This window comes from Trichosurus vulpecula, chromosome 2, assembly GCF_011100635.1.
Source record: "Trichosurus vulpecula isolate mTriVul1 chromosome 2, mTriVul1.pri, whole genome shotgun sequence".
NCBI lineage: Eukaryota > Metazoa > Chordata > Mammalia > Diprotodontia > Phalangeridae > Trichosurus > Trichosurus vulpecula.
The window spans coordinates 16,525,773-16,552,462 of record NC_050574.1 but is presented as its reverse complement, the minus strand read 5'-3'; the positions used below and the strand labels follow the sequence as shown (position 1 = coordinate 16,552,462).

General features: G+C 56.5%; 3 protein-coding genes across 3 annotated transcripts; all 3 read right to left on the bottom strand.

Moving 5' to 3' along the window:
* Positions 1-787: 787 nt before the first annotated feature.
* Positions 788-8,546, bottom strand: CACNG6 (calcium voltage-gated channel auxiliary subunit gamma 6). The gene is made up of 5 exons (XM_036743620.1): positions 8,222-8,546; positions 2,079-2,153; positions 1,753-1,890; positions 1,098-1,334; positions 788-936 (listed from the first exon to the last, which is right to left on the bottom strand). Exons 1-5 carry the CDS (start codon positions 8,544-8,546, stop codon positions 788-790), a joined length of 924 nt encoding a protein of 307 aa, XP_036599515.1.
* Positions 8,547-10,487: 1,941 nt separating this feature from the next.
* On the bottom strand, positions 10,488-21,245 carry CACNG8 (calcium voltage-gated channel auxiliary subunit gamma 8). The gene is made up of 8 exons (XM_036743619.1): positions 21,204-21,245; positions 18,246-18,461; positions 16,387-16,527; positions 15,401-15,464; positions 14,891-15,235; positions 12,700-12,783; positions 12,183-12,323; positions 10,488-11,224 (listed from the first exon to the last, which is right to left on the bottom strand). The coding sequence occupies exons 1-8, from the start codon at positions 21,243-21,245 to the stop codon at positions 10,488-10,490; spliced, it is 1,770 nt and encodes a 589-aa protein (XP_036599514.1).
* A 1,203-nt stretch (positions 21,246-22,448) lies between these two features.
* Positions 22,449-25,418, bottom strand: CACNG7 (calcium voltage-gated channel auxiliary subunit gamma 7). Its single transcript, XM_036746988.1, has 5 exons — positions 25,211-25,418; positions 24,675-24,761; positions 24,420-24,560; positions 23,152-23,297; positions 22,449-22,706 (listed from the first exon to the last, which is right to left on the bottom strand). Exons 1-5 carry the CDS (start codon positions 25,404-25,406, stop codon positions 22,449-22,451), a joined length of 828 nt encoding a protein of 275 aa, XP_036602883.1. The 5' UTR covers positions 25,407-25,418.
* Positions 25,419-26,690: the final 1,272 nt, after the last annotated feature.

The window sequence follows — 26,690 nt, the reverse complement described above, 5'->3', positions numbered from 1 at the left end:
GACCCTGAGTTGTCAGGGAAGAAGGCTGTCTGTGTGTGACTGTGGCATTGGGGGCAATATGAGGAGCATCCATGGGCAGTACACCATCCCAGAGACCACCCCTGGCCCATCTACTTGTAAAGAAACCAGCACACTTGAGATCATTTCAATTCCCAAGCATTTAATCCCGGGCTGTAGAAGATGGAGGGGGAAGCCAAGCATCCCCAGCTCACAACTTTGCCCATGTTCCAGGCACATTCCATTCCCCAATAAATAAATTAGAGCAAAGGAGAGGAATCCCTTATGACCTCTCCTTGCCTAAATCAGGTCCCCACCTGCCTCCCCAGGGACCCTCGTCTGTAAGAACCCACCCCTATACCCCAGATTTAGCACAGAGATATAAAGCACAACATATATACAAAGGGGAGAGAGGGCATGGTCCATTGGAGGGAAGCCAGTGGTCTCCAGGATCAGAGAAAGGACACAGGAAAAGTTTTCAGGGAGATAGCGGCAAAGGGTCCACTCCCCATGGATGGGCAGGGTAGCAAGGGGTCCATCCCCATGTCCAGGGAGAAAGAGGAGGAGCCACTCCCAGGGCCCCTTGGTGCCAGAAGGGATCCACTCCTGGCCATTTAGGCGTGGGGAGGGGAGGGGGGAGAGGGGAGGGGAAGGGACCGATTCCCCAGAGACATGCAGATACAGGAAGAGGTCTGCTCTCTGTGACCCGGCAAGTGATGGAGGTCCAAACAGGAACTGGAACCAAAAGGACCTCTTCCTTGGCGTCAGCAGGCCACCAAAAGGATCGACTCTAGGCCAGGAGGGCACAGGCCGTCCCTGAGACTGGGAAAAGGTCGGGCAGATCTCTGAGCAGCTCCATGGCGCGAGGCTGGGCAGGGGGGCAGAGGGGATCCAGTCTCCAACGCCGGGAGGATCTCTGAGCAGCTCCACTGCCCGAGGCTGGGCAGGGGGGCAGAGGGGATCCAGTCTCCAAGGCCGGGTGGATTTCTGAGCAGCTCCACCGCGCGGGGCTGGGGAGGGCGGCAGAGGGGATCTGTTGGGGACCCGAAGAATCCTGCCCGTTTTGGAAAGGGATTGGCTCCGTTAGGTGGCCCCCGCACCTCCGCCGCCGCGGTCACCTGGCTGCTGGCGGCAGCACGCGCCCCAGGTGCGGGAAGGCAGGGCCAGGAGCAGGAAGGAGGCGCCCCCCAGGAGCAGCAGGGTGGCAGCCGCGAGGGCGCAAGCCACTGACCAGGAATACTCATAACTCAGCCAAGGGGCTGGGCCCGGCCCAGTCCTGGCCAGCAGCTCGCGGACCCCCTGACGGAACAGCCCGAGGCTCACCAGCAGCAACACCCCTGTGGGGAGAGAATAGGAAAGGGGGAGCCTGGTGCCCCACTCAGCGGCCCAGGCCCCGAGGGTCCCCAGCTGCTGGCTCACAGTCTCGGGGATCACAAATCTTGGGATGCAATGGCCCCCGGAACTGCTATTCCCAGCCTGCAGCAGGCAGCCGGATAACATGCATTTATTAAGCGCCTACTGTGTGCCAGGCACTGGACTAAGCATTATGCAGGCTCTGGGAACCACAACTCCCAGAATGCAATAGTCCTTGGAGACTTCGACTCTCCACACCTTACTACTCCCCTGAATTCCACTACAGGACGCGGTCTCTGGAAACCACAACTCCCAACATGCAACGGTGCTGGATTATGCAAAGTTCCAGGGGGAGCCCGCTGAGCATAGGCAGTTTGGGGAGCCGGACCCCTTCCTCCCTACCTGAGAGGCTGAAGAAGACCGCGGCGTGTGTGAGCAGGAACTCGGCGCCTTTGCTGAGCACCATGATGACACAGATGCAGCCCAAGACCGTGATAGCCAGGGCCAGCGTGGCGGTGATGGCAGCAGCTACCCCGAGCTCTGCGAGGGGAGGGGAGATAGGGATATCAGAGCCCACCTGGGGAGCCGCCCCTGCCTGCCGTGCCGCTCGGGGGGTCGCTTCGTCTCCATGGCGTCAGTTTCCCCATCTGTCAAATGCGAGTGGGGCGGAGCTCCTCCGGGCTCCCAGAAGCTTGGCAGGCACCCAACCGTGGGCTAAGGGGCCCTACCTTTCTTAGTGGTCCTCTGCAGGATCCGGTTATTCTCCCCCGAGGTGAAGAATCTGAAGTAAGAGCAGTTTGCCTCTGTGGAAAGAAGACGCAGACACTTGGGGGCTGACATTGAGGGACACTTGGGGGGGCTGACACTGGGGATACTTGAGGGCTGACACTGGGGACACTTGGGGGTGCTGACACTGGGGGACCAGACTGAAATCGAGGGGAAAGGAAGAGAGACAGATCGAAGGACAAAGGAGGAGAGGAAGCCACAGAGACCTGGCTTCGATAGCTTGGTGGCCCTGGAATAGTCATTGCCCTCTTCACACCCACTTCCTCTTCTGTGAATTGGGAATAATGTGCACCAGACTCCCTGTGTTTGACAGCACAAAACAAGGAAGGCAAAAAGATAAAGAGACTGGTACAGATGGAGAGAGAGAGACAGAGACAGAGAGAGAGGAGAGAGAAATAGAGAAAGAGAAGTCAAAAGGAGAAGATAAGGAAAGAGAAGCAAATAGAAGGGAGAATAGAGAAACAGACTGAGTAGAGATAAAAAGATTGAATGAGTATGGAAGAGGAAGGCAGAGAGAAAAAAGGGAGAGGGAGACATACAGGGAGAGCTCACTGGAGGGAGTCAGAGAAACAGATATAAAGGTACAGAAATGGAGAAAGAAAGAAGCAGAATGAGGGAGACAGCAGGACAGGGAGAGACAAGTATTGTGAAAAAAGGGAGAGCAAGAAAGGAGCTGGACAGAGAGAGACAGGTAATATTAGCAGGAGAGAGAAAGGGATCTCTAGGGAGCAAGAGACTGAGAAGGAGAGAGAGGTAGGTGGGGAGGCAAGAGATGCTCAAGGGAAGGAAGTCAGCTGGCAAGAGGTTGGCCTTATAGCACAGGCATGGCCCCACGGGCCTTGTCTCTCCTCTCTAGGTTAAGAGTCTGGACCCTATTCCCCCATAGGTTGGGGGCCACAGCCTGGGCCTGTAACTCCCAGAGGTGGAGAGATGCCTGGGCTGTTTCCCCAGAGCAGGTCTGGACCTCCACTCCATCTCCCACCTCCCGGAGTCCATTCTCAGGTTTACAGAGACAGGCCGAAGTCCAGGCCACCTGGATACCTCTCTGAGTCCCAAATGAGGGACCTCAGAGGCAGCCAGTCCAGCCTTCCCCAAGCAGAAGGATCTGCAGGGCCAGCCCGGCACTCCTGGTTAAATCATCCACTGCTCCCACTCCACACAAGAGCCCATGGCCCCCATGTCCCCCCCACCCCAGGACTCCTCGCCTCTCCAGGCTCCACCTCTCAGGCCCTTTGACTATGCCTCATAGTATACAGATTCAAGGCCCTTTACCATCCCCCTCTTTGTTTCTGTCTCTCCCTCTCCATCTCCATCTCTGTCTCTCCTTTCTCTCTCTCCCTCTCCCCCTCTCCCTCCTCTGTCTCTCTCTGTCTTTCTCTGTCTACCTGTCTCTCTCTCTGTCTCGCCTATCTCTCTCTCTGCCTGTCTCTGTTTGTCTGTCTGTCTTTCTGTCTCTCCTATCTCTCTCTCTGTCTCTCTCTGTCTGTATCTCTCTCTGTCTCTCTGTCTCTGTCTCTCTCTGTCTCTCTGTCTCTGTCTCTCTCTGTCTCTCTCTCGCTCCCTCTCCCCCCTCTGTCTCTCTCTGTCTTTCTCTGTCTCTCTGTCCTCCCCCTCCCTCCCTCTCTCCCTCTCCCCCCATGTCTCTCTGAATTTCTTTATCATCTGTCTCTATCACCTGTCTCTATCACCTGTCTCTCTCTGTCTCTGTCTGTCTGTCTCTCTGTCCCTCTCCCTCTCCCTCTCTCTGTCTCTCCCTCTCCCTCTCCTTCTCTCTGTCTCTCTCCCTCCCTCTCTGTCCCTCCCTCCCTCCCTCTCTGTCCCTCTCCCCTGCTCTGTCTCTCTGTCTCTCTCTGTTTCTGTCTTTCTGTTTCTCTCTCTCTGTTTCTGTCTTTCTGTTTCTCTCTCTCTCTCTCTCTCTCTCTCTCTCTCTCTCTCTCTCTCTCTCTCTCTCTCTCTTTCTCTCTCTCTCTTTCTCTCTCTCTCTCTCTCTCTCTCTCTCTCTCTCTCTCTCTCTCTCTCTCTCTCTCTCTCTCTGTCTCTTCCTGTCTCGTCTGTTTCTTGCTCCCTAGTGATCCCTTTTTTTCCTCCTTCTGTCTCCCGACCCTGCTCTTTTCCTCTTCCTGACTCTTCCCTACACTCTTCTTCTGCCTTTCTGTCTGTGATCCAAGTCTGGACCATTTCTCTGTCAATCACATCTGTGTCTAGGACTCCAAGGCCTAGAGTTGGAGGCATGAAATGTCTCCGTTTCTTTCCCCCAGCTTCAGTCCCTGGTTGGGGGAGAGCCCTCCATCTCCCTGGGGCTGTCTGAGGTTAAGGCTGGTTCTGCAGTCTCCCTCCAGCACCCTGTTAAGGCTCAGAGGATGAGTTGTCAGCATTCCTACCTGGGTTAGGCAGAGAGCAGCCCTAGACAGTCAGGGGGCAGGTCATCTCCTGGCCTGTTCTCCAGTATCCTGGGGGCAGCCAAAGGTTTGGGCTGTCTCCTTGTGTCTCTGGGGACATTTGTGGCCCAGGGCTCTCTGTCTCCCACAGAAGCCAAGAGGTCCAGGGTATGGCCACAAATGCTCAAGGAAATCAGAGGTGTGCCTAGCTCTGCTTTCCCCTGAGCTGCTCTGAGGTCAGGGGCATCTCACCATCTACCCAGTCCCAGGGCAGTCCCAGGTGTGGCTCACCTGTCTGCCTCCCCAGGACAGTCATTCTCCCAGAAGCACTTGGAGATCAGGGCTGTGTCTGCATCTCCCAGTACAGGCCAAAGGTCTGGATGTCTCTATAACAAGCCAGGTCAGTACAAGGTGTAGACCACCTCCACATCTCCCGGGAGCAGCAAGCAATCTCAGCTCTCTTTGGGAGTGATCAGATCCATCCTGATGATTCTCGGGCAGTTGGAGGTTTGGGTTGTCTGTTTCTCTGGTCTGGGTCCTTCTCCCTGTATCAGTTAGAAGTCTGGGCCATCTGTGCAGCTCTCCAGGATTATCCCTTGTCTAAGATTTGGCAGGAGTTCTGAGGTGTCTCCAGGTCTCTCTGGGAGACCTTTCTCTCTCCATCTCAATGGGGTAGTCAGTCTTGGGGACCAGTATTCTAACTCCAGCATGGTCCCATCAGGGCCATCTCTTCAGCTTCCTGGGTCAGTCAGAGGGCTGGGCCATCTCTGTACCTCTGGGGCTTAGGCAGAATTCTGGGCCTTCTCTTCACCTTTCTGGGTCTGTCATCTTTGGCATAGTCCTTGGCACAGTCCCCAGGGAGCCAGAGGGTTGGGCCATCTCTGTGTACCCCTGGGAACTTAAAAGTCTAGACTGTCTCTACATAAACTAAGCAATCAGAGGTCTGGGCTCTCAGTTCTGCCCACCTCCTGCTGTTTCCCAAGGCAATCTAGGGTGGAGGGCATCTCTAGGTAAAAACCTAGTCTGAGGCCTGGGCCATCCCCTGAAGTGTCTCCTAGGGTCCAGCCTGTCTTCCTGAGGCGGTCTGAGGCCTGAGCCATTCCCTGAAGTGTGTCCTGGGTCCAGTCTGTCATCCTGGGGCAGTCTGAGGCCTGGGCCATCCCCTGAAGTCTGTCTTGGAGTCCAGTCTGTCTTCCTGGGGCAGTCTGAGGCCTGAGCCATCTCCTCTGTCTTCCTAGGGCAGTCTGAGGCCTGGGCCATCCCCTGAAGTGTGTCCTGGGGTCTAGTCTGTCTTCCTGGAGCAGTCTGAGGCCATCTCCTGAAGTTTTCCTATGATACAGTCTGTCTTCCTGGGGCAGTCAGAGGCCTGGGCCATCCCCTAAAGTCTGTCTGGGGTTCAGTCTATCTTCCTAGGGCAGTCTGAGGCCTGGGCCATCCCCTGAAGTGTGTCCTGGGGTCTAGTCTGTCTTCCTGGAGCAGTCTGAGGCCATCTCCTGAAGTTGTCCGGGGATACAGTCTGTCTTCCTGGGGCAGTCTGAGGCCTGGGCCATCCCCTGAAGTGTGTCCTGGGGTCTAGTCTGTCTTCCTGGAGCAGTCTGAGGCCATCTCCTGAAGTTGTCTGGGGATACAGTCTATCTTCCTGGGGCAGTCAGAGGCCTGGGTCATCTCCTCTGTCTTCCTGGGGCAGTTTGAGACCTGGGATCATCCCCTGAAGTCTGTACTGGGGTCCAGTCTGTCATCCTGGGGCAGTCTGAGGCCTGGGCCATCCCCTGAAGTCTGTCTTGGGGTCCAGTCTGTCTTCCTGGGGCAGTCAGAGACCTGGGTCATCTCCTCTGTCTTCCTGGGGCAGTTTGAGGCCTGGGTCATCCCCTGAAATGTGTCCTGGGGTCCAGTCTGTCATTCTGGGGCAGTTTGAGACCTAGCTCATCTCCTCAGTCTTTCTGGGGCAGTTTGAGGCCTGGGCCTTCCCCTGAAGTGTGTCCTGGGGTCTAGTCTGTCTTCCTGGAGCAGTCTGAGGCCACCTCCTGAAGTTGTCCGGGGATACAGTCTGTCTTCCTGGGGCAGTCTGAGGCCTGGGCCATCCCCTGAAGTGTGTCCTAGGGTCCAGCCTGTCTTCCTGGGTCAGTCAGAGACCTGGGTCATCTCCTCTGTCTTCCTAGGGCAGTCTGAGATCTGGGCCATCCCCTGAAGTCTGTCCTGGGGTCCAGTCTGTCTTCCTGGGGCAGTCAGAGACCTGGGTCATCTCCTCTGTCTTCCTGGGGCAGTCTGAGGCCAGGGCCATCCCCTGAAGTGTGTCCTGGGGTCCAGTCTGTCTTCCTGGGGCAGTCCAAGGCCTGGGTCAATCTCCATGCCTCCCTAGGGAGCTCAGTTATCTAGGCCTTATCTGCCTCTCTCTAAGGCAGTCCAAAGTCTGGGCAGCTGTCTCTCACTTTCCAAGAGATCCAAAGCATTAAGCATCTCTACGTGTCCCAGGGACAATGAGAAGTCGAGGCCTCCACTCTGTTTCTCTAGGGCTAGCTAGGGGTTTGAGTTCTCTGATCCAGCCAGAGGTCTGGGCTCTGATCCACGCCTCCCTGTGGACTTCAGAGGTGTGGACTGCCTCTTCATCATCTGCAGGGGAACTCCGAGGCCTGGATCATGCCTGTCTCTCCCCAAGGCAAGCCAAGGTCTGGGCTGCGTGCCTGCTTCCCCAGGAGGTCAGAGGTATTAGCTGTCTCTACAGGCTCCCTGTGGGGCCAAAGGTCTGGGCTCAACATATCTCTGGAGAGCTCAGAGGTCTGGAACATCTCCGCCTCTCCCCTAAGGTAGTCAGAAGTCTGACCCGGATACTTCTGTGTCCAGAGGGTCAGAGGTTTGGGCAGTCCCTATATTCTCCCTCTGCCATCAGAAGTCTAGACCATGATCCTAACTCCGAGTTCTGGATTCTTCCTACAAAGTCTGGGCTACCACATCTTCCTGGAGAGATCAGACATCCAGACCTTTTGGATTTGTCCCAGGGGACAGGGGGATGTGTAGGAGAAGGAGGACCAGGCTGTCTTTCCAGGCTGCTTCAGATTGTTTCTCCTGGGCAGGCAGTGACATGGGCAGCCTTTGGGTCTCCCCAGGAAGCCAGAGATCTTGGCTGTCTCTACAGTTCCCTAGGGCTGTCTGGGACCTGGGTTATGTCTAAGTCTCCCACAGGGCAGCCTGTGGCCTAGGTTCATCTTCACGTCTCCCTAGGACAGCATGCATTGCCCCATGGTGTCTCCCTAGGAGGACAGGGGTTGAAGACATCTCTATGGCCTTTCTGGGCAGTCTGAAATCATCATCACCTCTTTCTCCTTGAGCTGATAAGTCAGAAAGCTGATCTGTCTCTACATCTCCCAGAGGGTGGTCAGACGTCTCCCCAGAGAAGCTGGAAGATCTAGGCTGTACTAACCTACTCCCAGACAAGTCTGGGTAGTTTCTCCACATCGCCCAATCCGTCAGAAGTTCAGGCCATCTCTCTATTTCCTAGAGTTCTTCACCTCTGTGTCTCATTCTCTAGCTCTGTCTCTGACTCACTTTCTCACTACCTGTGAGCCACTGATCCTGTCACTTGGTTTTTCTGAGCCTCAGGTTGTAGAAGGAGGGGACTAGCCTAGCAGCCTGCCCTGAGCCCGAGCTCCCTTTCCCTGTCTCTGCCTCCCATCTCCCTAGGCTGGTGGAAGTGCCCTGGTGGTCCTCACCTCCAGGTAACTCGGCAGGGCCGCAGGTCTCCCTGTTGGGGGGCAGGTCTTCCAGCCAGAGCCTCTTGGCACACACTCGCCACAATCCCAGGTGGGCAGCTTCACACACACCACTTGTGCCATTGCCCCGTTTGGTGCCCAGCTCCACCCAGAACTCAGTGCCCACAGCCAGTACCGCCAGGGCTGTGCCCATGCCGGCCAGCAATAGGGCCAGCTTTATTGGGCCATGGTGCTTACGGGCCAGGCCAGTCCTCTGGGCTCTCCTTCGTGCTGTGTCGGCCCGGCGTCTTTCCTCCTCCTGGATGAAAAAGTTAGACCACATCATGGTGGCTGGGGGAGAAGGGGCCCGGCCCCACTGGGCTCCCCCAGGCCCCACGTGGCCACCTGGGCTTCCAGGCTCAGGCTCAGGCTCAGCCCCCAGCCCCCAGCCCCCAGCCCCACTTCTCTCCTTGGTTGGCCAGGGTCCCCTGCACCACTGCACCCAGCACCCTCTGCTCTGGCTATGGCTTCCTCCCTGACCCACACACACAGGCAGGCAGCCCTCCCCCTGACCAGGGCCTCTGGGGCTATTTTGGGCCCCACCATGTAAGTAACACCCGCACCTGTTGTGGGTATTTTAAGGGGACAAGTGGAGGGAGGGAGGCTCGGGTGGGAGGAGCTGGAGCCTGGATCCTTGAGAGAGCAGGGATTGGAGGAAAGGGATGCCTGGGTCCTTCCAAGGTAGGGAGAGATGATATCTGGGCTTCCCCCATGGGGGCGGGGTAAGGTTGGGGGTGTTGAAATGACAGCCCACACTGTTCTCTTCATCAGCTTTATTAAACAGGACACCCGTACTGGGTGGCCCATGCAGTCCCAGCCCCGAGCCTGCAGCCCCAGTTGGGAACCAGGACCAGGGCATGAGCAGGACAAGGAGCCAGACCCACGCCCATGAGGAAGGCAGGGATGGAGGCAGATTTGGGATCCTGTCTCCAAGTGACAACGGCTGAGCAGATAAAGCCTGGCCTGACCTGTCCCTGACTCCTCTGGCCATGGTCCTTCAGCACCTCTCTAGTATCTGTTAGTCCTTCTCTGTCTCCATCCATCCATCTCTCCCTCCCAGCTTCCATGTTTGGATCTCTCCTTCCCCCTGTGCCTTCCCTTATCCCTGGCTCACTGTGTCCAGAGCTAACCCGTATTTGTTGGCTGATATAGCCATCTGTCTGTCTGTGCCTTTGTGTCTCTCCCCATTTCCATGTGTCTCTGTGTTCCCATCATCTGGATCTGATGACATACATTATATATATATTAACACAGAGTTGTACACATGTGTCTGTCTCTTCTGTCTCTGTCTTCCTCCTGTCCCTATCTCTACATCCTTTGGGGATTTGATTATTTTTCTGTTAATTTTATTTTTATTATGAATGTCTCTTTCTCTGTGACTCAGTGACTCTCTCCAGGTCTCTAGACAGACTCAGTGTCTTCAGATCTCATTTCCGTTCCCTCGTCCCTTTCTATCTCTTGCCTGTCCTTCTGTAGGTCTTCATCTTTATCTCTCCTCTGTTAATACAGTCAATAAGCACTTATTAAGCCCCTACTGTGTGCCAGGCACACTGGGAATTCCACACGGTGGGTTTCTTTACTTTTCCTTCTCTATCTCAACATCTCCCGACCTCTGTCTCTAGGACAGAGACCTGCTTGGCCTTGTGGGTACATGTAAATGTCTGCTCAGTCTAGGCAGTCTCCTCCTCTCTGTGCCTCGATTTCCCCATAGCCCTCTTCCTTCTCTCAGGCTCTCTGGCAGGGCTTATCATCTTCGTGTCTGTCTCTCACTGTCTTTAGTTCTATGCCGATCCTCAATCACACTGCCTTTCTCTGCCTTCCTCTGACCTTCTCTTTCTGTCAGGGGTCCCGCTGTGGTCCCTGGGCCGGGCCAGGTAAGACCCCCCCCACCCCCATCCCCATCCCCCCCATGCAAACAGCAAAAAAAAAAATACAGATTTGAAAACTGCAAAAACCACTACACCCCCCCCAAACGGCCCACCCCTTCCCTGCCCTCCCCTGCCCCCCAACGTCCCCAGTTTGGATCCCATTGTGTCCCTGCCGCGGTGGGTTGGGGGGGGAGTGGGCCGGGATCCCAGCCTCCCACGTCCAGGCTGGGCCAAGGAGCAGAAAGGGGCCAAACCTCAGCTGCCGGCCCCCTTCTCGGTGCCCTCCTTGCTCATTTGCTCGCTCGCTCGCCCGCCAGCGGGCCCCCACCCCCCTCCCACCACCCCAGCCGGCCCAGCCCCTACACCGGCGTGGTTTTCCTGTTCAGGGTGTTGGTGTTGGACGCCCCACTGGCTGCCGCCTCTTTGCTCAGGGTCCCGGTGGCCCCGGGGGCGGAGCCCGGACCGGTCACGGTCACCGTCACCCCGCTGGCTTCCTTGGGGAAAGCGTTATGCAGCGTCAGGAAGCCCGAGCCGGACCGTTCCCGCTCAGCCGTCCCGTATGGACCCCCCACTCCGCCCCCGCCCCCGCCGCTGCTGCCGCCGCCGCCGCCTCCTGGCGGTCCCCCGAGCCCGGCACCCACGCTGCCTTTGGAAGGGTCGCGGCTCAGCGTGTACATGGAGATGTCCGTGGAGGGGAAGCCCTGGGGCGACGTGTCCCGGGAGGGCGAAGGCTCGCTCGAGCGGGAGCTGGAGCGCGAGCGGCGGCGGTAGCGGAAGCGGTAGCTGGGCAGGCGGAGGATGGCTGATGGGGGACCCCCGCCGCCTCCCCCGCCGCCCCCGCCGCCGCCGCTGCTCCCGGCCCGACCGCCGGGCTTGAGGAGGTCCGCCCGGGACTGGCAGTGAGCCTCGCGGTTCCTCTCGATGTAAATGTTCACCGCGAGCACGCCGATCATCTCGGCCAGGATGAAGGAGAGCCCCCCGAAGTAGAAGGACCAGCCGTACGAATAGTGGCTCTTCTTCTCCTCGTCGCGCTTGGGGCCCGGCTCGCCCGCGTTCGCCGAGATGTACACGATCACGCCGATGATATTGCTGAGGCCTGCCGGGCCGCGACGGACGGACGGACGGACAGGCGGCGGACACAGAGACAAACAACACGGGGATGGGGCGGGGGGCGCAACTGTCAGCCCGAGCCAGCCTCGACGGCGGCCGCTGCTGGACAGGTGCCCACCCTGCCCTGCACCCCTGGCTCCTCCTCCTGGTTCAAGCCTCGCCTCCTCGCTGCCCATCCCCGCCCACTCGTCTAAGTCACCAGTTCCCCTAAGTGCCCCCTCTCTCCAAAGCCTCCCCGTTTTTCTAAGCCCCTCCCCTCTTCGTCCCGCCTTGTATAGGCCCCACCCCTTTCCTCTAAGCCCCTCCCCTTTATTCTAAACTCTCGTTCTAAGCCCCGCCCTCCCACTTTTTTCCAAACCTGTCCGCGTCTCTTCTAAGCCCCGCCTTCCTCCATTAAGCTCCTTCCCCTTGAGTCTAGCTCCTCCTCTTTTTCTAAGAACCTCCCCTTTCTCAGATTCCCTCTCCTCCTGTCAAGCCCCGCCCCTTTCTTCCAAGCCCCCCGCTTCTCCTAAGCCCTTCCTCCTCTTCCAAGCTCCTCCCCTTCTAAGCTTCTACACTTTTCCCCTAATTCTCTCCCATCCTCAGTTCTCTGTCCCTCTCTCCTTTCTCGCTAAATCGCTGCCTCCATCCCAGTCCCTAACCTATCTCTTCTTAAACTCCTCCCTTCTTGTCTAAGGCCCTCCCTATCGCCCTCCTCCTCCTCTTTTAATCTCCCCCCTCTCCAGGACCTTTTTCTTCCTTCTGACTCCTCTTCTCTCTGAGGTCCTAATTCTGCCCTTGACCTAGATATGACCTTGAATGAGGACCTGCCCTCTCTATGCTTCGAATATCCTCCCTCTGTGAAACGAGGTTGGGGCAATAGTACCCTCATTCTGAGATTCTGTCTCCCTCCCCTCTCCTGTCTTCCAGGTTCCTTCCCCCTTCCCCCTTCTTTCAGCCCTCACCAGCAGCTACAAACAGGATACCAGCCCCCAGGATGATGTTCCGTTTGGACTTGTAGACTCGAGAGGCAGCAACACACACGCCCCCCAGCAACAGAAGGATTGCGCTGAGAATGGGGAAGATGCTGGATGCTCGGACCACACCTGGCAGAGGACCAGGGCGAGGTCACTCGCAGCCCCTCCCTCTCACCTCCCCTTCTCCCCCCTGTCCTACTCCCAAGGCCCGGGACCAACTTCTTAAATTCGTGATCAACTCTGCGTAAGAAGACGCCAATCAGAGCTTAGTGCCTTCTGGGAATCCTCTGCATTCCCAACGAGAAGGGCCAATCCCAGTTCTGGATTCCAAGGCTGACTGATCAGAATACTCAGATTTTTCCTGAGCTCTGTTCCAATGGGAGAGTACTCCCAGCCAATCAAAAGCCAGAGGATCGTAGCCAATAGGTTTCAAAGATGAGCATTTGGGCTCCACCCTCTGGGTTGGGGAGGCAAGTCCCACCCCCAATTCCCAGCCCCCACTTACGGAGTAGGTACTCTGCACTGTCATGGTCGTAATCTGTGTCTTCTGGGAAATGATTAATCTTCACACAGACACCCCGCTTCAGCCCTGAGGAGGGGGGAGATGGAGATTAGTGGTAGGGAGACCCACGTCGGACTGGGTCCCCACTGCGTCACTGATCTCTCTTCCTTCTCCTTCACTCGCGTGGAGGAGTCAGGTCTGGCTTCTTGCAAAGGGTAGCCCACTGACCGACCTCCTTCCCTGGCCTGGTAGGAGGCTGGTGTCCCAGAGATAAAGGAAGGAAGAATGTGGGAGTGTGCATGAGAGAAAGGAGGCAGTTACCCTGCGGCTGTCCACATCCTAGCATCATAGAATGCCAAAGTTGGAAGGCACCAGAGAAATCGCCCCCCCCCACTTCACAAATGGGGATTCTAAGGTTGAAGAGAAGGGAAAGGATTTGCCCAAAGCCCCACACTCTGTTTCCTTCACTAAATTTGAGGCTCCCAATATGGGCTCTTCAGAGGTCTGGGGACACTAAACTCCCAGGGTCTCTTTCTCTGGAAAAGGGAATGGGGATAGTCCTAGATTGGGGGTTGGGAGCCCACCACCCTGTATGGCTTTAAGTAAGTCCCTTTCCCTCCTTTGGCCTCCATTTTCACCCCTGTAAAGTGTCAGTGGTGGGTGAGGGAAGCAGAGAGGAGTTCAGACCCAAAGTCTGACAATAGCTACAATATGCAGGGAGGATGGATGAAAAGGGGCAATGAAGCAGAAGGAAGAAGAGGAGAAAAGATCAAGATGAGAGAGACATTAAGAGACAAAAGGAGAGAGACAGAGAGAAAGACAGAGATGGAGAGACAGAGAGAGCAAGGGGGACAGACAGGGGGAGAGGGAGAGAGACAGAGACAGACAGACACAGGAACAGAGACAGAAAGAGAGCAAGGGAGAGAGACAGAGAGAGAGACAGACAGACAGACAGAGAGCGAAGGGAACAACCCCTGGACTTTGGAGCAAGGGATGGGCTTAGAGCTCAACAAGCAGTCCCTTCCCACTGCACAGAGTAGGCAGCTGAGGCCCAGAAAGGAGAGAATAGTAGTTCGAGACTGAGCTCCTTGAAAGCTTTGAGTGTCCTCACCACCACCCCGTGCGCCCATGCTTAGCATCCTGCCTGGCACATAGAAGGCACTTAAATGCTTGCTCTTTCTTGACTTGCTTTGGAAGGGAGAGGTCAGAGACTCCTGAGCTTCTGCCATTTGGAATGGAACCCATCCTCCCCTCCATTTTCCAGGTATAGGACCTTGGGCCAGATGAGGAGAAGAGTAGGAAAGAGGATGTGAGCAGTCACCCAGTCAAGGAGATTTTATTAAGTGCCTACTATATGCCGCTCACTGTGCTAAGTGCTGGGAGTTTACAGTGGGGCGGTCCCTGTCTCAAAGAGCTCAGAGTTTTAGCTGAAGAGGATAACCACAAATGCTGAAACCAACCCATCTCCCATATTTTACGAAGGAAGAAATGGGACCAGAAGCAAGAGGGGGAGCAGAACCCTAAATCATGGAGCCATACAACGTCAAAGCTAGAAGATGCTCAATTGCCAGCATGTATCTTGAGTCAAACCCTAAACTCCTGTTTTACAGATGCAGAAACTGAGTCAGGAAAGGAAGGGAGAAGGAGAGCCCGGCTTAGTGGATAGAACAGCAGGCTTGTGATTGAGCAAACCTGAGTTCAAATCCAGCCTCAGACACTTCTTAGGTGTGACTCTGGGCAAGTCACCTTTCCTCAGTCTGCCTGTTTCCTCAGTGGTAAAATGGGGAGAATGGTAGCACCTCCCTGGAAGGGTTGGCATGAGGATTAAATGAGATGATAACCAGAAAGCACTCAGTACATACAGTGCCTGGCACACAGTAGGCACCATATAAATGTTTATCCCTTCCCTAGGCAATGAACCCAACCATGGAATTCCAGAAGGTCTGAGCCAGCATGGAAAGCTCTGAGATCACTGAGTCAGAGCCAACATTCCTCCCACTCCGCAAGGGTGGAAATGAAGGCCTGTCGAGGCCTGAGGAAAGGAGAAAGAAAGGGGCCGTGCTGGAGTTATCCGAACTGATCTAATATGCGCCCATTTCACAGAGGGAGAAGCTGAGGGTCCAGAGGAGGAGACACGGAGCCTCCCACAGCCCCAGAACGGCAGCCAGGGGAGAGCTGGAGGAGGACGCTGTACCTTCGAGGCAGCAGATCCTCCAGAGGCCCGAATGGGTCAGACCCCCAGGATCCCTCTTCTCTGCCACGCCGCCAGGACCTCTAGCTGGGGGGTCCTCGGAGGCAGAAGCGGTCAGGTTGGTGGTGTTGCAAATGAAAGCTCTGGTGTAAAGCCAGTAATCGGTGCTGATGGCGATGGTCATGAGGCCGAAGGCGGCGAAGGCACCGACCGTGGTCAGCAGCACCTGGACACCCTTCTCACACCACAGGCCCCGAGCCTCTGTCCAGCGCTTCAGGGACTCCAGTCTGAAGGCTGGCAGCCGGGGGGCCGCCGGCCACCACCGGGGCAGCGGGGGAGGGGCCGTGCCTGCGGCGGGGGGCGGGCAGGTTCAGGCGAGAGGGGACCCCCGGGGGGCTGGTGCCAAGCGGCAAAGAGGCAGCGGAGGGCGGTTGAGCACGGGGGTCAGCGGGCTGCCATGGTCAGTGGCTACGGAGATAGACAGGAGGACAGGGATTAGAGCTCCCTCCCTACTTGCCCCAATCCTTTCTCGGAAGCTAAGAGTCCTCTCCACCTCAAGCTTCCTCTGCACTGCGTTCTGGGCCCAGACCCCGTAATCTGGATCCCAACCATCTTTCTGGGCTGGTGACCCAGTATTTATTCCCTGTCATGAATGCTATGCTCCAGCCAAACCCAGCTATTCATTGTTCCCCACCTGCCTTTGCACAGGCCATCCCCCCATATCTGCCACCTCAGTTTTAAAATCCCCTAGCCCCCTTCCAGCCCCTTCCTGATCCCCCCCACCTTGTGCATTTCTTTTGTACATATCATGTCCCACTCATAGGACAACACAGGCTCCCCAACTCCTAGAATACCAGCCTCTTGAGAGCAGGGTTGTCTCACTTTTGTATCCATATCACCAGTCCCTCCTGTGATACCTAGCCCACAGTAAGGGCTTAATAAATGCATGTTGGTAACTGGTACCTTGTAACCCAAACACACCACAATTTCTCTTCCTTGACCTGTTGGCCCCATGCCAACATCCCCCAATTTCATAAGATTATAAGATTTAGAGCTAGAAAGGGAGTTTTGAAATCTTCCAGTCCACTCCTCCATTTCACAGATGAAGAAACTGAGATCCAGAGAGGAAAAAGGACTTAAATTCTTTTCTTTTATTCGGGCTATCCCTGAATCCTGCAGTTCTAAGTCTGGGAAGGAAAGAAAAAAAGACTAGGGATTAGAGGTGGGGTGGGGGGAAGGCAGGAACTCCTTCCTTGGATAAATAATAACAGTAACGGCAGCTAGCCATTATAGAGCTCTCCAAGGTTTGAACAGCACTCTAAATATAGTTAGCTCATTTGAGCCTCACAATGATCCCTCTGGGGGAGGGGTTATTATTGTTACCCCACTTTATAAATGAGGAAACTGAGGTTGAAAGTGGTTATGATCTAAAAAAGGATTTGAACTTGGGTCCTTAACTCTAAGTTGAATACTCAGTTGCTACTATCCCCCTGACTCACCCACATGTCCCCATCTTTTGTTACATCCTCCTCTGCCCACAGGATCCTTGGAGTAAGGAAGATCTGGGCTCCAATACTCCCTTGGACATTAGCTGTGTGACCCTGGGCAAATGGTGTCACCTTCCCATCCCTTAGTCTCCTCTTCAGCAAATGAGGGGTTCACACTAGGAGGTGGCCTCTCAGGTCTTTTCTGGATCTAAATCTGCAATTCTATGACCTAGACTAACTCCCCCAATTTAAAACAGAGGTGTAAACTGAGGCTTAGGAAAGATGAGGGACTCAAACTTCTCCCCCAGACATTCCTAGCCTTCTCATCTCAGAGCTTGGGGAAAACAGAAAAAAAATCATCAGGGGTTAGAAATGGGCTAGGAGCCCCTGCCCAAAGAACTCCTTCTCAAGCCCTCTGGGATGTTAGCATCCGTGGACACCTTCTGTTACATCTCCTTCTTCCACTGCAACCTCTGCCCCATCTTGACCTTGAATTCCATGGTTCCTGACTGTTGACCCCACACCCACCCCCAATCTCACAGAATCTTAAGTTTTCAAGCCAAAAGAGACCTCAGAGAGCAAAGTCTAACCACCTCATTTTCTTAGGGGAGAAAATAAGTACGTACGAAGGACTCAGATTTCCCCCTCTCCCCCTTACCACCTGAGCTCCCGATCCTCCCAGTTCAGTGCCCCAGAGAAGAAGGATTAAAAAGAAGAGACCCCCTTAAAATATCTCCCAGGCCCCTAAACCCTTTGTCAGTAGCCATACCCCTCCTGGCTTGTCCTCTTGTCCCCAACTCAAGTCATTCCTGGTCCACAGCACTTTCTGCCCCACTCCTGACCCTGTATCCCCATTACCTTTATTAGACCCCAAATTTCTCATCCTAAGCCTAATTCTGCCTAATCTCTCCATGATCCACAGAGACTTAGACTAGGGATCTTAGGGAGATGACAGGGTAGGAACCCTATGATGAAGGAATTCCTTCCCCCATTCCTGGAGACCTTCCTTAGTGACCACTGACCCTTCTGGCTTATTTTCTTGTCCCCACCTACTCTTTTTTCCCCCACTGCTCAAAGCACCCCCTGACCTTATACTCCTCCACCCCCTAAGCCGGACTTCCAACACTCCCCTCCAAGTTTGTAGATCCCAGATTCACAGCTCAGTAGAAATTGAAGGAACCTTAAAAAATTATTGGTCCAGACTTATTTTACAGGGGAGGAAACTGAGGCACAGGGAAGGAAAAAGAGAAATTCCTTTCTATCACTCTCTTCCCTTTGGTGCTCACAACCCCCACAGCTCAGAGCTCTGACAGACAGGGAGGAGAAGGGGGTTTAGAAACAGAGGTGGAACCCTCACCCCCCAAGGAAGTCCCTCCTTGGACCCCCAGCTTCTACTCAGCTGACATTGTCACTCCATTCCTACCTTCTGTTACTTCTTCCCCTCCCCCCAGCACCCCCAGTCTCAGACTCCTCCCCCCTCCCCCAGATCTCTCTCAGAACATAGAATGCCTGGGTTCTCGGGCACAGTAACCTTGGCTGCTGCCTCAGTTTCTCCCCCATTCCTCCCATTAGCTAAAGGGGGGCCGGATGTAGGGGAGGTGGTCACCATGGCAACGGGGCCTTTAAGAGGCCTCCTCTCCTCCCCCATCCTCTTCCCTCCCACACACCAGTCTCTCCGATATGCCTCCAGGCAGACCCTGGGGCGTCCCCCCACACACTCTTTGTAGTTCTGGTTTGCCAGGAGCCTCCCCCCCAGACCCTATCCCCTGCCCTCTTCTGTCCACTGGGCCTGAGCCCAGAGGAAGTGTCTGTAAGTGACCAGGGGCCCTGTTCCCCAGCCCCTCCCTCCTGGACAATGACCCCCTCCTCACCTGGAGCTCCTTGTAGTCAGACCTCCGCTGAGATTGGCAGATGGGTACAGGGAAGAAGTCCCCTACCCCAGTTGTCCAGAGGACCCAGGTGTCCAGGGAGCCGAGTCGCAGAGTTTGGGGGCTGAGGACCCAGCTGTCTGGGGGCTGAGTCGCTGGGATGAGAGCAGGGTGTTGGAGGACCCGGTTGTCTGAGAAGCTGAGCTTCTGGGATGGAGACTGGAGAGGCAGGTGGGGAGGGGACCCAGGTGTCCGGAATTGGGGGCTGGGAGAGCCAGTTGCCCAAGGGGCTGAGCCTTGGGTGTTGGGGATCAGTGAACCAGGTGGTCAGGATAAGCAGATATCTGGGGGTTGGGGGTTCAGGAAAGTAGAGGACTAGGAAATGCCGGAGTCTGGAGGGTTGAGCCTCCGGAATGGGGGAAGGGGGAACCAGGGAACCCCGGCCGCTGAGCTTAAGTGCCGGAGGAAGGGGGAGCTGGGCAGCTTGGGGACCTAGGTGCCTGGAATTGGGAGCCGGTGAAGAGGGTACCCCAGGGACCAAGGCTTCTGGGATTAGGGGCCAGGGGATGAGGGGGCCTGGCTGATCTGGCCCGAGAAACCGGGGGAGGAGAGAATTCTGTTCTGCTGCCACTGGGTGATGGGAAGAGCTGGAGAAGGGGAGGGAGGGAGGGAAGGAGGGAGGGAGCAAAGAAGGGAGGGGGAGGGAAACAGGGATGGGGGAGGGGGAGGATTTGGGTATGGGGGAAGGGGGTAAGGTCTGGCTCCAGGGAAGTCGAAGGCACTGATGGAGGCTGGTGGGGGAGGGGGGGAGTGGCTGACAGTAACAAGAAGGGAGGGAAACCAGAGTTAGGGAGATGGGGGGAAGAATGAATGAAACAGAGAGGTAAAGAGATGGAAGAGATGAAGAGAGGCAGAGAGAAATGAGAGAGAGAATATGTATGAGAAAAAAAGATGAGAGAGAGAGGCAGTGGAGGGGTAGTAGAGAGAGATGAAGAGATGGTAGAGTGACAGAGATAGAGAAGCAGCAGGCAGATGGAGAGAGACTGAGGAAGGGAGAAATGAGGAGACAGGAAGGGAGAGACATGAGAGACAGGGGGAGGGAGGGGGAGAGACAGACAGGAAGGGGGCTGCAGCTGCAGCTGCCTAAAGCAAGTGGGGGGAGCGGCTTCCTGGGGCTCCCCATGGGGAGGTGGCCAAGGTCACTAGAGGGGGGAGAAGGGGGCACAAGCCCCCCTCCCCCATCTCCATCTTCCCCTAGAGCAGCATCACTCTCTCCCTTCCTCCACCTCCTCCTGTCCCCATGGCAACGGGATTCAGGCCTCAACCGGAAGCAGAGTGGGGGCCCTTTAAAAGGAGGACCCCCCTTTACATCTCCTTCTACCCTCCCCCAGCCTCAGCTCCAAACCCTCTCCTCATCCTCTTGAAATCCAGGAGTAGAGAAAGGATTGGAGGGATCCTTCCCCAGCCACGGCAGAACCCCCAGACTCAGAGCAGGAGAGAGGGAAGAAAAGCAGAGGGGTGGGGGTGGAGGAAGGGAGGTGTGCCTCTCTTAAAGTGACCAAGCTTAGCTCAGCTAGCTACTGGGGTCCTGCACCTCATGGGAAACCAGGCCTCATTGAAGAGCCCTGTGGTTGGCAGGGTTAGAATTTCAAGTGCCCAGATGAGGAAAACTCTGGACCCTCCCTCTGGCCCCTCAGGCTCCAAAACCATGCTGCCAGCCCCTGCTGCTCTCAGGAGGGAGGTGAGTGGAGCCATGGGGCTTCCGAAGCAGCCCAGTCACAGAATGGGAGAACTAGGAGAGAAGGCTGGTGGTCACTGAGTCCAGCCCTCTCCTCCAGAGAGAGAAACTGAGGCAAAAGAGTGGAAGGGAGGAGACCATACAGGGTGTGTAATCACAGAGCATCAGAGCTGGAATGGTGCCTAAAGACCAGAGGATCATCAGGTTTAAAGAAGTACCTTGGAAATTATGAAGTCCAAATCTCTCCTTTTTCAGATAGGGAAACTGAGGCCCAGCCAATCAACAAACATCTATCTGCTGTTGTTCAGTGTGCCCAACTCTATGTGATCATGGACTTTGTCCATGGAGTTTTCTTAGCAAAGATGCTGAAGTGGTTTGCTATTTCCTTCTCCAGTGTGTCTCCACTTTACAGATGAGGAACTGAGGCAAGTAGGGGTTAAGTGACTTGCCCAGGGGCATACAACTAGAAAGTATCTGAGGCTGCATTTGAATTCAGATCTTCTGGACTCCAGGCTCTCTCCATTGAACATTTATGAAGTGCCTCTTATGTGCCAGGCACTGTGCTGAGTTTGGGAATACAAAAGGACATTCCCTGCCTTCCAGGAGCTTATAGAGAAGGGTAAACATCCAAAAAGGAAGCATCCAATCACAGAATGACAATGCAAGAAGAGAGTTAGACCACCAAGTCCCATGCTCTCATTTCATAGATGTTCCCCATCTAAGGGGAACAAAGGGGCAAAGAAAATTGTGCCCTTGTACACAGAGAGTTCGGGACAACACTGAGATTCAAAAGCAGATCACCGAATAGAAGAATCTCAAGGTCAGTGGGTGGAGAAGAAGCGGTCAAGCCTGACCCAAGCATTCTGCTTGTTTGGGAACAGTCTCGGAGACGGAGCTTGCTCGAGGTCGTTCGTCAAGTCAAAGGCAGAACCTGGAGAGGTAGCCTAAGTACACAGCCATTTCCAGTCACTTTAAATGTCAGCCCAATCCCTTCAATTTACAGAGGGGGAAATTGAGGTCTGGAGAGGAGAGTCGGCATTACATTTAACCCTACACCCTCCCCACACCCAGGGACCCAGATTCCGCCCCACCTTCCTCCCTGCCCTAATCCTCAATGCAGACGTCCAGTGTTTGAAATAGAGTTTATTGAAGTTTCTGTTGGTATTTACATATGATACATAGTAAGTCACAGAGCCACCCTCCCACCCTGTCCCCTGGCCCACCTGGGCCCCCTCCCCCCAAGCCTCATTAAAAACCCGCTGCATAATGACGGGTTAACTGATGCCCTGCCCCTGCTTGCCCTCCCTCCCTCCCCAAAGATGCAGACTAAAAGCCCTGGTCCCCAATCACTGGGGGACCATCTGGTTCATTGTACATTATTTTGCCTCCTCTGGGCCCCCCACCTGCCCAAGCTGTCCCCCAGAGAGCAGACCCTTTAAGAGGGACTGAAGTCTGGAGTTTCGCAGGGGGACAGGGATGGAGGTGCAGAGGAGGCAGAGGTGGAAGACTCGGAGGTTTGGGGGGCCATTAGGCCCCGCTACTGCCCCTGCCTTGGGGGAGCAAGGAGGATAGGGACCCAGGCATCAGGGTCAGCCCGTCAGCCTCCTTTTCTCCCCATCCCGGGGGGCCTCTGGTGTGGAAGAGAAAGAAAGAAAGAAAGAAAGAAAGAAAGAAAGAAAGAAAGAAAGAAAGAAAGAAAGAAAGAAAGAAAGAAAGGGAAAAAAAAGAGACAGACAGAGACAAAAAGATTCCAAGTAACATAAGGGAGAGATGGACCTGGGGGGGAAAAGAGATGGGAAGGAAAATAGGGAGATGGGAGGAGGAGGAGGAGGAGGAGGAGGAGGAGGAGGAGGAGATGGCCCAGGTAAGGGGAATGAGAAGGCTAGGGTCGAGGTGAGCAGCCTGGTCCCTCCCAACTCCTGACTGTGGTCACCCACAGCAGGCAGATGAGGGAAAGGGGACACATGGTAAGAGCTGGGTGGACCCTGGAAGAAATGAGGGTCAGTGTGTTGAGGGAGAAAAGAGCCATAGGCTGGAATTTGGCCTGTAGTCTTCTTCTATGAGGAGCTGCCTGGCATGGAAGATACCTAAGAAACAAAGGAGGAGCCAGAGGAATGGAGAGGAGCAAAGAAAGGGGACTGGAGAAGGGGAGGTAATTCAGGGAAGGGAAAAGAGCAAAGGATAAAGGCGGAGAAGTGCGAGGAACTGGCCAGAAAGGAAGACTGAAGAGAAAGGGCCATAAGGGGACGAGCCTCAGGAAACTTGAAAAGGGGCGCGGCCCGAGGGGACTCGAGGGTGCCCTCTGAGGAGCAGGTGCTGGGGTGGGGGGCCGGGCGGGGGCGGGGGGGGGACGAGGTGGGGGCCCGAGGAGCAGGTGCTGGGGTGGGGGGCTGGGCAGGGGCGGGGGGGCGGGGAAGGACCGAAGAGCAGGTGCTGGGGTGGGGGGTGGGCTAGGGCGGCACAGCCCCTCAGCAAGGCGAGGTGGAGATGTGCATGTGGTCCGGGTACTTGATGGCAGGAGGATAGTTCTGTGTCATCTGAATGGAAACGTCGCTGGAGATGTCCGAGGGGCTGCGGCCTCGGCGCCAGGCCTCGGGCTGGAGGAACTGACCCGAGTAGTCGGAGCAGTCGCTGAGCCTGGGCCGGTAGAAGGCTGGGTGGGGCCGGTACATCTCTTCCTCCGCATAGCGTTTGGTGAACAGATAGACGGACATCACGCCAGCTCCCTGTGGTGACCCGTGATCAGGAACTGTGGCAGTGTCCGTACCCCAAGCCCCACCCCCTCGGAGACCCAGAGATCCCCTCCCACAGCCAATTTTCCCTCCTCCTCAGTTCTAGCCTCGTCCTCTGGAGGACCCAGGGGTTCCTGTCACAGCCCCTTCCGCCCCCCCCCCCACCTCTAGCTCCGTTCCCTCGGGGACCCAGGGGTCCCCTCCCACAGCCAATTTTCCCTCCTTCTCAGGTCTAGCTCAGCCCTCTGAAGGACCCAGGGGTTCTTGCCACAGCCCATTCCCCCTCTCCCAGCTCTAGCTCGGCTCCCTCGGGAACCCAGGGGTCCCCTCCAGGCCGTCCCCCAGCCTCTTGAGCTTAGGTCCTCAGACGCGCTTGTAGGGGGAGTGGGGAGAAGGGCTTCCAGTCCATCAGGAATCAAAGGTTCCAGCCCCATCCCACCTCTTTAAGCAGGAAGGAGGAGGCCGCAAAGGCGAAGGACCAGCCATAGCGATAGTGAAAGTACTGCTCGGAGCCGCTGGGCCGATTCATCACCTCATCATTAATGCTGGAGATATAGAGGACTAGGCCCACAACGAGGGAGAGGCCTGCACAGGAGGGAGACAGCCAGGAAGGGAGCTGGTCAGGTGGCTTGGAGAGGCTCCAACACTGGCCCAGCTCCCTCCAACCTGGACCAGGGGCAGCTCCAGAAAGGCATCTCTGATGGTTCTCCCCCCCACACACACATATCTCCAGGGACATAGGCAGGCACTGGTTGATGGGTGTTGGGAGAATATCCCTCCGAGGTTCCTGGCATCAATGAGGGACAATGGGTGCCTCAGCAAATGGCAAGCCCCCTCATTTCACCATCTTCTGGGGGTGCGGTTCCTTTCATCCTCCTGGTTCCCCAGTCATACTCAGACCCCACCCTCCGCATAAGGTTCGAGGCTTCCCTTTCTTCATCTCCCCCTATTCTGACCCTCCAGCGCTGGGTTGGGAAGGGGGTAGGGGAGCTCAGTAGAGATTCATCAAATGATAGATTGGCGTCTTAGATATCCCCCGGACCAGGGGATCTTAACCTTTTGTGTTGGGTCATGGAACCTTTGGGCAGTCTGACAAATCCACAGACCATTTCTCAGAATTGTATTTTTAAATAATTCAAGAAAATGCTACATTTTAGTTATAGATTAGAAAAAATTAAAATGTCTTCTTTCCATCCAGGTTCATGGATTCCCTGAAATCCATCCATGGACCCTGGGTTAAAAAACCTTGCTCCGGTCTGATCTCTTTCCTTGACATGAAGTCCAGGAAAAGAAAATGACTTCTCCTAGGTCACACAGGAAGCTTAAGATCACAAAAACGAAGGGCAGAAAAAAGCGGGTCCAGTAGAGCCTTCCTCTGTTCCGCCTCCCTCATCTAGTCCGCTCCTCCGCCCCAATTTTACAGAGAGGGATACTGAAGCCCAGAGATGGAGTACGAATGGCTCCAGGACCCGCAGCCAACGATCTGGCTAGGGTTGAGTCTAATCTACATTTTCCAGAGGGGGCAACAGGGGCCCCTGACACAGCCAGTCAGGGGTCATGCGCAGGGGTCCCAAGGTTTGAGGTTGACATCTCTCTGAGTCCTGACAATGGAGTAGCTACAGCAGCTGTCCGGCGGGTCCTGGAGGCGACCCAAAGAAAGCATGCACTGGGGCAGAGATGGGTACAGAAAGGGCACCAAGCACTCACCTGAAAGAATGAAAAAGATGCCGGAAACGAAAGCTAGGATGGTCCTCTGAGGGCGGATGTGGCCAATGTTGCTGATGACGAAGGCCGTGAAGACCAGGAAAAGGCTCACCATGGGGAAGGGGGTAGCGGTGCGGACAGTCTCTAGGGGAACAGCCGGGGGGAGGGGAGGGGTGAGCCGTCCATCCTAGAAGCCAGAGCTCCGCCCCTCGGCCCACAAGCCCCGCCCCCACCCCCACACAGAGGTCCCCCCCTCACTCAGGATGTTCTCGGTGTTCTCGGTCACCAGGTTAATCTCGGGCTCAAGGAAATATTCCGAGGCCACACAGCGACCCTTCTCCCGGCCTGCGGGGAAAAAGCGATTGGTCAACCAATCATTCGGAGAATCTGAGCTAGGGGCTGCGGCACAAAGATGGACAGAGTAGGAGCTGCTTCCAGGAAGGCTCCTCGGAGCCTGGTGGGGTTGGGGGCACCTGGGGGCACCAAAGAGGCCTAGGCCCCTGAGGGAGTGGTGGATGGAGGAGGATGCCCAGGTCACCGGCGTGGAGGGAAAGTCCCTAAAGGCCTGGGACTGGAGGACGAGTCGTCAGGGCGACGGGTGGAGAGGGGAAGGGTCTCCAGGGTCCCTGAGGGGCTGGGGCTGGGAGACGGTCTACTCAGGCTCCTGAGAAGGAGGGTCTCGGGCTGAGAACAGGCCCCCCACATACAAACATCTGGATCCCTGAGGGGCAGGGCGCTAGGGTCCCCGAGGGGGAGGGCCCGGAGCTGGGGGAGGACCGCCGGGGTCCCACTACCTGCGAAGAAGCAGACCCTCCAGAGGCCGGCGTGCAGCGCCATCTTGACCTCGGTGCTCTGGTTCTGGGGTAACACCGTGCCCTCCTCCATGTAGAGCCAGTAGTCGGTGCTGACCGCGATGCCAACCAGGAGGAGGCCGCAGGCGCCGAACACGCTGCTCAGCAAGGTCAGCGCGCGGCTGCTGCACGAGCTCATGGCGGCGGCGGCCGCGGGCGGGAGGCGCGCGGGGCCTGCGGAGAGACAGGCGGCCGGGCGGACGGAGAGGCGGGAGCGCGGGGACGCGGGAATGGAGGGAGAGCCAGCCCGGGCAGGCAGCCTGGCCTCCCGCTCTCTCCCAGACCCAGGAGGCCCTCCCCGCCTTCCTGGGCAGCCTCCACCCGACCCCAGCCCCGACCGCATCCTAGTACCCCCGCAATTGGCTCCAAGCTTCCTCTCCCGGGAACTGGAGATCGCCGTCTATCTCCCAGATAGGTCCCAGGTCTATCGGACCCAGACGTCCCTTTTCCCTCTGGGACGCAAGCATCCCGGCTCCCAGACCTTTACCCCGTCCTAATCCCCCGCTAATGGGACCCAGGTATACGCCCCCGCCCCCCCCCACCACTCCGAGCTTTTTCTTTGGGGCCCTCGAGATCCTGGACTGCTTCGTGGCTCTGGACTCAGTCTTCCCTGCTCAGCCCCCCATCCCCATCCCCTCCGAGATCCAGGTATTCCAGTACCCCAACCCCTTACTCATTCCAGGTCTCCTGACTAATGGACCTAAGCATCCATCCCTCAACGAGCTCCTTCCTGTCGGAGACTCGGTATATCCACTTGCCTCCTGAAGCCTGGACTCTGGGGTCGGTATCTCCCTCTACAGCCCCGCTGGCCGTCCCCCTCTTCCCCCCCGCCCCCGCCGCGCCGTCTAAATGCTCCTGACCCAAGAGTTCTGCTCCCTCCGCCTGCCCCTCTGTGACACTTCCCCAGGACCCAGGCGTTCCAGGATCTTGCTTCCCACCTGGGACCCAGGCTTCCCCTCTCCATCCATCAGTCAGCTGGACTCCCCTAGGGAGCACAAGCATCCCAATCTCCCAGCCCAACTAAGGACCTCTGGCCTGGCCGGTCTCACCTCGCTCAACGCTGGGCGGACGCACGGGGCTCCGGGCTCCGCAGCCGCATGTCCGGCCCCCCGGCCTCCCCGGACCGGCCCCGCCGCTCCCGGCCCCCGGCGTCCCGGCCCCCGCCCCCCTGGGCTTCTTCCTTGGCCTCCGCTCGGGCTCCGGCTCCGGCTTGCTCTCGGGCCCCGGGCCCAGCCTCCTCCGTCCCTCCCTCCTTCACTCACTCTTCGGCGGACGGAGACGGGAGCAAGGAGCCCAGGCCTCTCATTGGCTGCCGAGGAGGAGGGGAGGGAAGCAGGGAGGACGCAGAGGATGGGGATGGAGAGAGACTGAGACACTGACACAGAGACAGACAGGGACAGGGACAAAGAGACCTAGCCAGAGA

Excerpts from the sequence above, each read along its gene's own strand:
- CACNG6 (XM_036743620.1), bottom strand. The coding sequence starts at position 8,546 with ATGATGTGGTCTAACTTTTTCATCCAGGAGGAGGAAAGACGCCGGGCC. Across the intron at positions 2,154-8,221 it reads CCCTGCCGAGTTACCTGGAG|AGGCAAACTGCTCTTACTTC; the intron begins GTGAGGACCACC and ends TTCTTTCCACAG. Across the intron at positions 1,335-1,752 it reads GGTCTTCTTCAGCCTCTCAG|GGGTGTTGCTGCTGGTGAGC; the intron begins GTAGGGAGGAAG and ends CTCTCCCCACAG.
- CACNG8 (XM_036743619.1), bottom strand. The coding sequence starts at position 21,245 with ATGCAGCGGGTTTTTAATGAGGCTTGGGGGGAGGGGGCCCAG. Across the intron at positions 12,784-14,890 it reads GAGGATCTGCTGCCTCGAAG|GGCTGAAGCGGGGTGTCTGT; the intron begins GTACAGCGTCCT and ends CCCCCTCCTCAG. Across the intron at positions 12,324-12,699 it reads CAGTGCAGAGTACCTACTCC|GTGTGGTCCGAGCATCCAGC; the intron begins GTAAGTGGGGGC and ends GTCCTCTGCCAG.
- CACNG7 (XM_036746988.1), bottom strand. The coding sequence starts at position 25,406 with ATGAGCTCGTGCAGCAGCCGCGCGCTGACCTTGCTGAGCAGCGTGTTC. Across the intron at positions 24,561-24,674 it reads GAACACCGAGAACATCCTGA|AGACTGTCCGCACCGCTACC; the intron begins GTGAGGGGGGGA and ends CTGTTCCCCTAG. Across the intron at positions 22,707-23,151 it reads CCTCCTTCCTGCTTAAAGAG|GGAGCTGGCGTGATGTCCGT; the intron begins GTGGGATGGGGC and ends GGGTCACCACAG.